An 11,666-nucleotide genomic window follows, 5' to 3' on the forward strand; every position below is an offset into this window, starting at 1 on the left:
GCTGATTGCAAGAAATGTTGGTAGTTGAAGAAATTTATGAAGTTGCTTGTTCAGAGAATTGTCAATTGTTGAAGTTTGAGTTTTATGAATTCAGAATTGATAAGGCTGATGCCAAGAATGTTTGAGTATATAGTATTCATTGAAGTTGTCGAAGTCAGAAAGTTGGCGAATTTGTTACGTTTTAAGTATAGTTGCATATTGATATGTTTGGAGAAATGGGTATGGATTCTTGGGTTTGATTGCTACTCATATCTTTAGGGTGTTCATTGTTGAATTACTCATGAAGTTTTGCACTATCCAATTCTTGTCTCTCTGCTTCACTGATTTTCTACAATTATGTTGAGGAGTTTGTGCAGGAATTTCCCCTTATCTCAGCCTATAATGTCGAGTCTAACCAACTCAATTGTTAGCATGAATCTATAGTAAGTCTTGTTCTACGAAGAAGTTTGAAGAAGTTGTAAACGGTAAATCCCATGAAGGGTAATTTCGTGATGTGAGTAGATAAATCCCACGAAGGGTAATCCTACATAAATGTTGATTTTCTGTTGTTGAAATTGTGAAGGCCGATGCCATTGTTAGGAGTAGTTTTTTGGTAAAATCCACAAGGGCGATCCCGTGGTACTGTAGGTAAGGCCGATGCCACACTATAGTTGTTAATTTTCTGTTTTAAAGGCCAATGCCGATGTTAAATGAAGTTGATGATGGTAAATCCCACGAAGGGTAGTCCCGCAAGAAATTGTTATAACCAACATTGGGGTGTGTTACAACTTTATAAAAGGTTATTCTTTGATTCTGTATTCAATTAGAAACAGAGGCAATTTATGCATACTACTATTTCCTTTTAACTAGGGTATGTTCTTCTTCCTTGACCAAGGACAATACTCTTTAAGCAACCCAATTGATCCCAAATGGAAAATGGCCTTCTCGGACTAAAAGAAGCTTCATCGTTAAACTTCCTTGAAAATATGAAAGTAGCAGATAATGTGCAGTGTTCCTAACATTCAATTGAGATCTATGCTTTCTGAGTGGAGAAAATGAAAAGGTTTGAGAGGTAGAAGATTTGGGGATTTAGGGTTTCAACGTAGAGGTAGTGTGGCTCAAAATAGGCTTCTGCATATAGAATGGTTCCATAATCTATCTGAGTATGTTGAAAGAAATATTGGAGAACATTCTGTCTTTGGAAGATTGTATCTGCAAAAGTGATGTGTGATGATAATAGGATGAAATTGCACCGTTCTTGAGTATGGATTTAAGTTTTGAATACCTGTCAGTTTAGTGAGCAAGTTGCATGTTTGACTATGGATACCTGTCAGTTTAAGCATGGATTTAGGTTCATGTTTGTGGGACCGTAGTTGAGAAGAACATGAGGAGCAAAAGCAAAGCCCAATTGCTGCAAATCAAGGCAACAAAACCTTTTTCAATCAGAAGGCATCACCAAAGTCAAACTGGAACAAGAAAACTCTGCAGTGTGTCCATTTGTCCATCTTTAGTGTTTGCTATTTGAGACTTTGTTGCAAACTCAAGCTAGGATACCGCAGTTGAGATTGAGGGGGAATATTAAGTGTACAAGTCAACAATACAGTTAGCAATACAATTAGTAAGTTTGTTAGTATTTGGTTAGAGTAGTTAAACTTTCTCTTATAAAAATAGTGTGTGTGTGTGTGTGTAACCTTCATTCAATCAATTAATACAAGTCGTATTTCGCTCTCTAATCTCTGTGTTCATCATTCTTCATCTTCCTTCTTAATTTTCTCTTCAATTCCCAAACATTTCAATGTAGTTAACAGCGATACTCGGAGGTGGACGGCGAATCGGTTGGTTGGCCTTGAATTTTGTCGGTGGAGAAAGCAGTGAAAGCTTCTCGACTGATGTGCTGTTTTTTGGGCTTTATGGGCTTTACTGTTGTTGGGCTCACTTTCTTTGTTTTAGGCCATTTTTTGTTTGTTTATAGATGTAAGTTGGGCTTTTATTTTGCGTGTAAGTTTGAGTTTGGTGTTTAATAAAAATTTCCTTTTGACCGAAAAAAAAAACAACTCTATTGATTTTCTATTGCTACTAAAGTGTAGCACAAAATTGAGAACCAATAATAGGGAAGTAAGGAATCAAACTATTTTTAGGTATAGAGAAAGTTAAGATAGGGAATTAGATCAATAATCTCCCCAATTGATTTGATTATTCATTTTAACTTTAAAGATAGTATATTACGAATAGTAAGGATAAACACGCACTTCTGATTCCATATTTTAGTAAATGCATAGAGAAAATATGAATTGAAATGATTTCAATACTCCATATTTTAACAAATACAAAAAAACTCAAATGTTAAAATGAATCTAATTTACGTTCTATGTAAGTAAACATGTCATTAATGTAACAGGAATTAAGGGTTCTTCAATTCCGAAAGTTCCAAGCCACTATTCTCTTACCCATTTGGCCCTAGCCCACGTGTCAGATCCGAAGATGAGAAAAATTGGTGAGGGTAAAAATTATTCCCCATTTTGATAATGTTTTGCAATATCATATCCACAACCACCCCCACAGAACCACTGCAACGTGTTCACTCAGCAATCACTCCTCCATGGTTAGTGTTATTATTTATTATCAGGGACTTAGACGCCGCACACCACACGATAGCCAATCAGCAAAAGAAAAAAAGCACAAGTCCAGCAAAAATGTCGGCCTCAGTTATGGCTTGTTCAGTTAGCCTAAAACCATCTCCCTTCACTGTTGAGAAGTCGGCAGTGAGAGGCCTTCCCTCTCTTTCCAGGTCCTCTGCTTCATTCAAGGTGCAAGCCAGTGGCGGCAAGAAAATCAAGACTGCCACCCCATATGGTAACACTACGTGCACGATAATCTAATTTCTAAGTTCAAATTTCATGAACGAATAATTTTTCAACTAAAATATAGAGAAAAAAAGAGTTCGCTCGATAAAACTATAACCGTATTTTTCTTAGATGGGATTGGTTTTAATACTAAAATAAAAATGTGTTGCAGGAACTGGTGGCGGCATGGACTTGAGGAACGGTGTTGATGCCTCCGGGAGGAAGCCTACGGTAATTAGTTGGTCTTTCTTACTCTTCACTTTTGTTACCACTTATGTAATAGCTAAAGTGTGCTTCACGTCAAACTTCATATCGGTTATGTTCTAGGTCGATATAGACAATATAAAACAATGTAATCATATCCAATCGGTCTGCTTGTAATTTTTGGAGGTTTAAACTTTGATTCAGGGAAAGGGTGTCTACCAGTTTGTAGACAAGTACGGTGCTAATGTTGATGGATACAGGTACAGCTCTCAAACTTCATTCATGCCATATGCGTGTGTGTGACTGCTCTATTTATTTTACTTTTGGATTTGAATTATCTACTTGTTATGGTACGGCTTAGTTTTTTATATGAGTCGTTTATTAGCTCATTGTCTCCGTCATACGTACTTAAAGTATCATTGATTTGACTTGATTACCTATCTCTTATTTCAATTTGTTTTTAAAACCATCCATAGCATTAGCAATTTTTTTTTTTTTGGCCATGAGAAAGAAAAATAGTATTATGGATGTTTCAAAGAGTATCATTATGGATTTCACCAAAAAATAGAGAGAATTAGTATTATGGATTCTTCCAAACCCTAGCATTTATGATTTTGTATTCACATGATAACAATTTTAGAATTGAGAAATTTTGAAAAACAGCCGATTTACGAACCCTTCTAGAAGAAAACAAACTCTCTCTCTCTCTCTCGCTTTTCCTTTTATTATAGGATACTGTTATTGACGCTCAAAAATCTAATTTTGCACTTTTAACTTTCGGTATTTAAAAAGAAAAAAAAATAAACATCATAATGAGATTTTTTAAGTACCAATAATAATTTCCTTTATATGTATATTTTATTTTTGTTTGACAAGGAGTATCCTATTAGTTGCTTGATGCCCTCTAACCATTCTCAAAGTGAATAAATTTTCGAACTATTGCAATCGGAATCGATCGGCTGTTAATAAGTTATTGCTGATGATTGATATGCAGTCCCATCTACAACAAAGATGAGTGGGCTCCATCTGGTGATGTCTATGCTGGGGGTAAGCAACTTCAACTTCATAAGAATATTGTTTAATTTGCTTAAATTTAGGAATTCATAAGGTCTACAGTTGCATTATCTTCTTGCTTGACCCGATGTTTGTAATTAAGTAATGCTTATGAAAGTGAACTAATAAATTAATATGCATGAAATTGCAGGTCTTACTGGCTTGGCCATCTGGGCAGTTACCCTCGTTGGCATTCTTGCAGGGGGTGCCCTTCTTGTCTTCAACACAAGTGCTTTGTCACAGTAAAATTATTGATTATTCCTCTGTTATTGTAATTTATGTAGCCTGTCCCAATTAGCTGCCGTAAACAAGAACATTAAATAAATACTCTATGCAAACCTTAATTGTAATTGTTTCGGCATGGATTCAATTTGATGGGTGTAATATTGCGCTGGAGTTCTTCTTCTTCTTCTTCATTTATTTGTTTGAATTTATTTAGTTCAGAACGGGGTTGGATGGGGATTGAATTTGGCGGGTGAGTATATTGTCTGTGCGTATAAGTTTTTTTTTTCTTTGTCCCTGATCTCGAGGGAGGGGGAATTAAACTTGAAAAATCTTTTAACAAAGTTGAAATAAACATTACTAGACCAATAGTTATGTACGATTTGATTATGTAAAATTTGTATTGGGTGCGCACCTTGGAAGAAGAAACAAACTTACCCTTTCCAAATGAAACTGCTATTTAATTTGACTCCTAATCTATTAGTTATGACAACAACATGACCATTTCAGGTAGGATAAAAAATTGAGAATTTTAACGAAAAACTCTCGATACTGTTCATTTTAATAAAAAATTACAGTTTTACACTAAAAAGTCAATCATGATACTATTCATTTTACTATTTATTTTGTTTTTATCGTTAAAACTCAAAGTTTTCAAGCTCTTTTAATTAGTTTTCTTTAAAAAAATATAATAAATCAATCTGATCAAGTTAATTATCTGTGGGACAGATCTCACACAATCATGAAACCTCTATTTTGGTAATCTACGTTATTCTCATATTGTGTTAGAGTTGTTCCGCCACTAACCTAATGCATATTGAGAAATCGTATAATTGATATAAAAATTCATTGATAAGTCTTATATCTTGTTATATTATTTACACTATATATTAATAGAATCATGATCGTTAACCAAAATTTTATAAAATTATCATTTCAACCCTCTAATTAAAATTGAACAACAAAAAAAAAAAATATGGGCAGTAATGTAATTTCACATAAACCAAATTTTGCTTTTTTTATTTTATTTTTATTTTTTTTAAGCCTCACTCAGTATTACGGTCTACTGGTATTCTTCTTCACTTGAAAGTGAGAGGTCTTAGGTTTGAATCTTGTAGATGACGAATTTGATACCAAATTAGGTTGCTCATTGTGTGGTTTAGCCGAACTCTCACTCCCCTTAGTGTAAAAATATATCGATGTACTTTAAAAAAAAAAAAAAAAAAGGCTCACTCACACTCACATGTGATTTTAAAATATCTGTAATATTAGAAAAATACAAATAAAACCTTTTTCCCCTCTCTCCCCATTCCCACGTTCTACCTCACTCTTTTTCCTTCTCATTCTATTCACTATTAGGAATAACTTCTTGGGCGATGAAGGGGAAAGCGTTGCGCAAAGGGCAAAATTGTCGTCGGCAACCTTGGGCAGCGAAGACAACGTTGCGCAAAACTTGTCATGTTAGCCATTGCGCGACAAAGGACAAGTTTTCATCGTGCAAAATGAAGATTGCGCAACGGAAGTGTTGGTCGTTGTGCGTACTGAACGATGAAATTAGGTTTCGACCCCTAAACTCTTACGCGACTGATGCGAAATATATTAAGCACACAAATTAAACCCTCTTCTGACAATTGTAGCAAAGTATGTAAGTAGGGATCGTTCAAAACCGGGGATTAGGAGGGATTGCTAAACTCTTGAAAACTGACCTAAGAACTCCAAAACAAAGTTAAAAACACTAATTTGGACTCAAAGAATGAAAAACCAAAGTTAAAACACTAAAACAAAACAAAAACTCAAAACAGCAACTAGAAGACTCAAAACTGCCTAAAAACCACTTTCTGGGCAGTTTTGAGCACCTACACTAATTTGGACGAAATTGGTTGAAAACTTGACTCAAAACACTTAAAAACATGAACCAAAACAATTTCTAACTAAATTGAGACTTCAAAGTAAAGGGGGATTTGATTTGGACGAAATTAAAGTTGAGAAAACAGATTGCAAAGTAAAACTGATTTTGAAACGTTTTTGGGGTTTTTAATGGATGATGGACTAGTTAGGGGTTCTTTCTCCACACATGACAAGTATGCAAATGACTCGATTTCCAGTTATTCCTTCATAGAATTATGAATGACAATGCCCCAAATTAACCGTGACATCACTAGTTAATTCTCAAGTTTTCCTTGTGTTATTGAATTGGATGACATCATACGACAACCCAAAGCATTCTTCAAAAGTTCCTTACATGACATCATAATAAAGATACAATCAAAGATCATTACGTTCAATGAAAACTATAAGCATTGACAAAGCACTTGTGACTATGACATCATGACACTTATGCTAGGAATTGAACTTAACGCGATTGTGACTAGCAACCTTCACTACTTGTGAATATAAGTGTGTGACAATTATGTGAAACAAACTTATATTCTAGCATCATATTCATGCAAGCCAATTAAGTGTCGACCCCTAATTAACAAACACAAATACGTTATTACTCGCACAGTTAAGCCAATTGCATTCACAATTCAAGAACTCATAACTGGAATTTATCAAATCAACTTGCACACATAGTTATGGCTTCGAAATCACCCCTAACCAATAGGGGTTTAGCCACTCATGTTCATAGCAAAATGAAAGGAAAATAAATTAAACATTGAAATCATAAAACGAATTACACCTAGAATGCACCAACGACGAAGCTTGAGCATCCAAGAGTCCTTCCTTCTTTCTCCTTGCTACGGCACAAAGGTGGATGGGATGGTTGGGATGTGTTTTAGGATCAGGGATTATGGAATTGGATGGAGGATAGGCACGGCAAGGTGTAGTGTTGGCTAGAATTGTGTTTCTAGGATTTTAGGATGTGTAGAATGGTGTGGCTAGATGAATGGACGAAAATTGGGTGAATGAGTCATCCCCTTTCAGGATTACAAGGATATATATACATGAAACACTTAAGGGATACAAGTGTGTAGCTTGGACAAGGTAGGAGACAAGGTAGGACGGCTAGTGACAAGCTAGGACGGCTAGTGACAAGCTAGGACGGCTAGGAGACAAGGTAGGACGACTAGTGACAAGCTAGGACGGCTAGGAGACAAGGTAGGATGGCTAGTGACAAGTTAGGACGGCTAGGAGACAAGGTAGGACGGCTAGGAGACAAGGTAGGACGGCTAGTGACAAGCTAGGACGGCTAGTGACAAGCTTATTCCTTCCTCTTCTTATCACATTTCTAGCCTCTTGAAGTCAAAATTCGTCCATCCATGTTAGCCCAAATGTAAGCTATCCACATAGTGTCCAAAATTGCTCCAAAATGCACCAAAATGCCCTTCCTTGATACTTTACCCCATAGGTCCTACAAACACACGAAATTGAGTTGTAATGCGACATTAACTAAGAAATAATAGCATAAATGCACAAGAATAAGCTAGTTAAGTCGCCTAAATATGCTCCTATCAAATTCCCCCACACTTATCTTTTGCTAGTCCTCGAGCAAAACAAACAAACAAAAGAAACAAAACATATAATCTAAACCTTCCACCATTCGTCTCAGGGATTTCCAATGAAACATGACATGTCAAAGATCACCACTCACATAGATTTAAGCAATCCTTACCCTCGAGCGTACTTAATCATAGTCACAATTCACTAGCTCGCATTTAATCAATTAAAACCACATTTTGAATGCAGTAGCATGCCTTAGAGAATTCCCTCAATTCCTTACCGGATATACTCTCTGTTTTCACTCAGATTTTCTAACTACACTCCCTACACTAGGTATATGTGAGAAGATTGATGTAAACATGTAGACGAACACTCACATATGTTATAACAAGGAAAGCATTTTCTGGAATTATGTCAATGACATGTATATGATCTCATGAATGGAATGCTACTACTTAGTCGCGAGAACCAGTGACACCATATGCTCATACCAAATTCAAACTCAACAAATTGAAACACATAACACTCAAGATAGAAGTTTAAGGGTTGCAACGGGGCTTGGGGTATTGGTTAACAAAGAAAGGATAGGGAAAACAAACGTTCTTCAAGCATTAGTAAGCAAAGTAATGAAATTAAGACTTAGAATTCACTTAGTTTGCAGAAATTAACTTAAAAACACAAGGGGAAGACTTTAAACAACTTCTTGGGGCCGAATTCAACTTTTTGGACCCTTTATTCAACAAACAAAACCTTGGAACTCTTTTTCTCATGTTGTTCAACTCTTTTCATACTTTTTTTTTTCTTTTTTTTTTTCTTTTTTTTTTTTTCACGAATTTTTCTTTTCTTTTCTTTCTACCCGTGCTTATGGCACATAATTCTCAAAATAAAAACTTCCCCCACACTTGGTTTCTGCCATAAAGGAATTCCATTTGAATCATGCTTACTATACTTTAAGAACGAGAGTATGGATAGTCCTAATCTAGGCTAGGTGAGGGTAATGTGGGTTAACAAAGAAAAGGCTAAACAAGGCTCAATGGGGTTAACACCTAAACATATAATGGAGTAGGGCACACGGCTTTTTGGCTAAAGTGGTGGTCACTACACAACTTCATCTTGAATATGTGTTATGCTAATCAATACCATGCTTTGAATGAAATGGGCATGACTTCTAGTGTTTGGAACTAAATGATGAAACGCCTTCTAAGTAGCAACCAAGCAAAGAATAATGAGATCATGCAACGATTTTAGAAAACAAAGAATGCACAGATTTTAACTCTCCAAATAAACGTTTAGGCTCAAGTCTCACAAGGTTGTAGCGTTAATTTGAGTTCCTTCCTTCAAGCATGTTACAAAAACTGATTTTTTTTCTTTTATGATTGCATGTGAATTCATAAGTTATAACCACAACCAAGCATAAACATAGAGTAAATCAAACTTTCATCCATGTTAATCACTCTCTTTAACAGCCATGTATTTAAAAACCAAATCCTCATCATTGTGTTGGAAGGTACCCTAAGACACAAACAAACACACAAAAACAACTCTTTTTTGGGTTTTTAAAACAAATTTTCCAAATTTTTCTTTGATTTTCGGATTTTTACTTCAAACCATACTAAAACACACCAAAACTGCTTAAAAACACTTAAAAACAGCAAGGAACAAGTTTTGAAATAATGGGTGATAAAATCCCACGAATTTGCATGAAAAACACTTAGTTACCCCCCCACACTTAAATCAAACATTGTCCTCAATGTTTTAAGCATAGAATCACACAAAGAAACACACAAACAGCAAGTAAAACAACTAAATAGGCAGATTAGAAAGAATCAACAAAGAGAAGGGTTTAGGAATGCAAATCTGGAATTGGAGTGCTTTCTAGGTCTTCCTTTGTTGAATGGCATGGGTTGCCTCCCAAGTAGCGCTTTCTTTAACGTCTTGCAGCCGGACGAAGAACACGTTCAGGCACCATTGGTGCCCACGGCATGGAGTGAGATCTCCTCCACAACCTGCCCCACGGCATTCTCATAGTATGGCTTCAATCTATGTCCGTTGACCTTGAATTCCACCCCATTCCTTAAGCTTTGGACTTGAACTGCACCATGTGGAAAAACATTAGTAACAACAAAAGGTCCAATCCATTTAGAACGTAACTTTCCGGGAAATAAACGTAAACGAGAATTAAAAAGTAAAACTTTCTGCCCAATTGTGAAGGTTTTGCCCCTAATCATCTTGTCATGAAACGCCTTCGTCTTTTCCTTGTAAATGCAGGCATTCTCGTAGGCTTCATTCCTTAGTTCCTCAAGCTCATTCAATTGGAGCTTCCGATGCATTCCAGCAGCATCTAAGTCCAAATTGAACGTTTTGATGGCCCAATGTGCCTTATGCTCTAGCTCCACGGGTAAGTGACAAGGTTTTCCATAAACTAGCCGAAATGGAGACATCCCTAGGGGTGTTTTGTAGGCAGTGCGATATGCCCATAGTGCATCGTCTAAACGCATGCTCCAATCCTTCCGGTTAGGCCCCACGGTCTTCTCCAAGATTTGCTTGACCTCTCTATTTGATACTTCTGCTTGGCCACTTGTTTGTGGGTGATAAGGTGTTGAAACCTTATGCTTGACATTGTACTTCTTGAAGAGTGCCTCAATGGTCCTATTGCAGAAATGTGAACCTCCATCACTTATAAATACCCGCGGCATCCCAAATCTAGAGAAAATGTTAGTCTTGATGAAATCTGAAACCACTCTAGAATCGTTAGTACGGGTAGCTTTTGCTTCTACCCATTTAGAAACATAATCAACCGCAAGCAAAATATAAGTGAAACCAAATGAAGAAGGAAAAGGTCCCATGAAATCAATACCCCAAACATCAAAGATTTCAACATTGAAGATGGGTGTTTGCGGCATTTGGTCTTTTGCACCAATAGAACCTGTTCTTTGACATCTATCACATGTTAAGCAAAACATTCTAGCATCTTTGAACAATGTAGGCCAATAAAAACCAGATTCTAACACTTTACGAGCTGTCCTTTGGGTACCAAAATGGCCTCCACATGCATAAGAATGACAAAATGCTAGAATTGAGTTAAAATCAGAAGTTGGCACACATCTTCTAATAATCTGATCTGGGCAATATTTCCATAGATATGGATCATCCCACACATAAAATCTTGCATCATGTATCAATTTATCACGTTGGACCTTGCTTAGGGTGTTAGGAACTTGCTTAGTCACCAAGAAATTGACCAAATCGGCATACCAAGGGGTACTTACCTCAATGGACAGAAGTTGTTCATCCGGAAACGTCTCAGAAATGGGGAGGGACTCTTCTTCACGCACCAATCTACTCAAGTGGTCAGCCACCACGTTTTCACAACCTTTCTTGTCCCTAATTTCAATATCGAACTCTTAAAGTAGGAGCATCCAACGAATGAGCCTTGGTTTGGCCTCCTTTTTGGTGAAAAGATACTTCAAGGCTGCATGGTCAGTGAAAACAATTACTTTAGTGCCAATAAGATATGATCTAAACTTATCTAAAGCAAATACAACCGCCAAGAGTTCTTTTTCGGTTGTAGAATAATTCAATTGAGCATCATTTAAAGTGCGGGAAGCATAATAAATAACATGTGACTGTTTATTTTTCCTTTGACCCAAAACAGCCCCAAGTGCATAATCCGAGGCATCACACATCAATTCAAATGGAATGGACCAATCCGGGGGAGTTATGATGGGTGCCGTGGTTAGGAGCTCTTTGAGATGCTTGAATGACTTCTCGCATGCCTCGTTGAACTCAAAAGACACATCTTTTTGGAGGAGGCGGCATAGGGGTTGTGCAATCTTGGAAAAGTCTTTGATAAATCGTCTATAGAATCCTGCATGACCAAGAAAAGAACGAACCTCTCTAACCGAAGTAGGAGAGGGTAAGTAG

General features: G+C 36.6%; 1 protein-coding gene across 1 annotated transcript; it reads left to right on the forward strand.

Annotated features, from left to right (window-relative positions):
• Positions 1-2,657: 2,657 nt before the first annotated feature.
• Positions 2,658-4,475, forward strand: LOC103936181 (photosystem II 10 kDa polypeptide, chloroplastic-like). Its single transcript, XM_009346024.3, has 5 exons — positions 2,658-2,832; positions 2,995-3,053; positions 3,231-3,286; positions 4,021-4,073; positions 4,231-4,475. The coding sequence occupies exons 1-5, from the start codon at positions 2,673-2,675 to the stop codon at positions 4,323-4,325; spliced, it is 423 nt and encodes a 140-aa protein (XP_009344299.1). The 5' UTR covers positions 2,658-2,672; the 3' UTR covers positions 4,326-4,475.
• Positions 4,476-11,666: the final 7,191 nt, after the last annotated feature.

Source organism: the organism of the source record quoted next, unplaced genomic scaffold (genome assembly GCF_019419815.1).
Source record: "Pyrus x bretschneideri cultivar Hongxiangsu unplaced genomic scaffold, Pyrus_bretschneideri_v1 Contig7, whole genome shotgun sequence".
NCBI lineage: Eukaryota > Viridiplantae > Streptophyta > Magnoliopsida > Rosales > Rosaceae > Pyrus > Pyrus x bretschneideri.

Coding starts and splice junctions, on each gene's coding strand:
- LOC103936181 (XM_009346024.3), top strand. CDS start 2,673: ATGTCGGCCTCAGTTATGGCTTGTTCAGTTAGCCTAAAACCATCTCCC. Junction 2,833..2,994: donor CAAGACTGCCACCCCATATG/GTAACACTACGT, acceptor AATGTGTTGCAG/GAACTGGTGGCGGCATGGAC. Junction 4,074..4,230: donor TGGTGATGTCTATGCTGGGG/GTAAGCAACTTC, acceptor ATGAAATTGCAG/GTCTTACTGGCTTGGCCATC.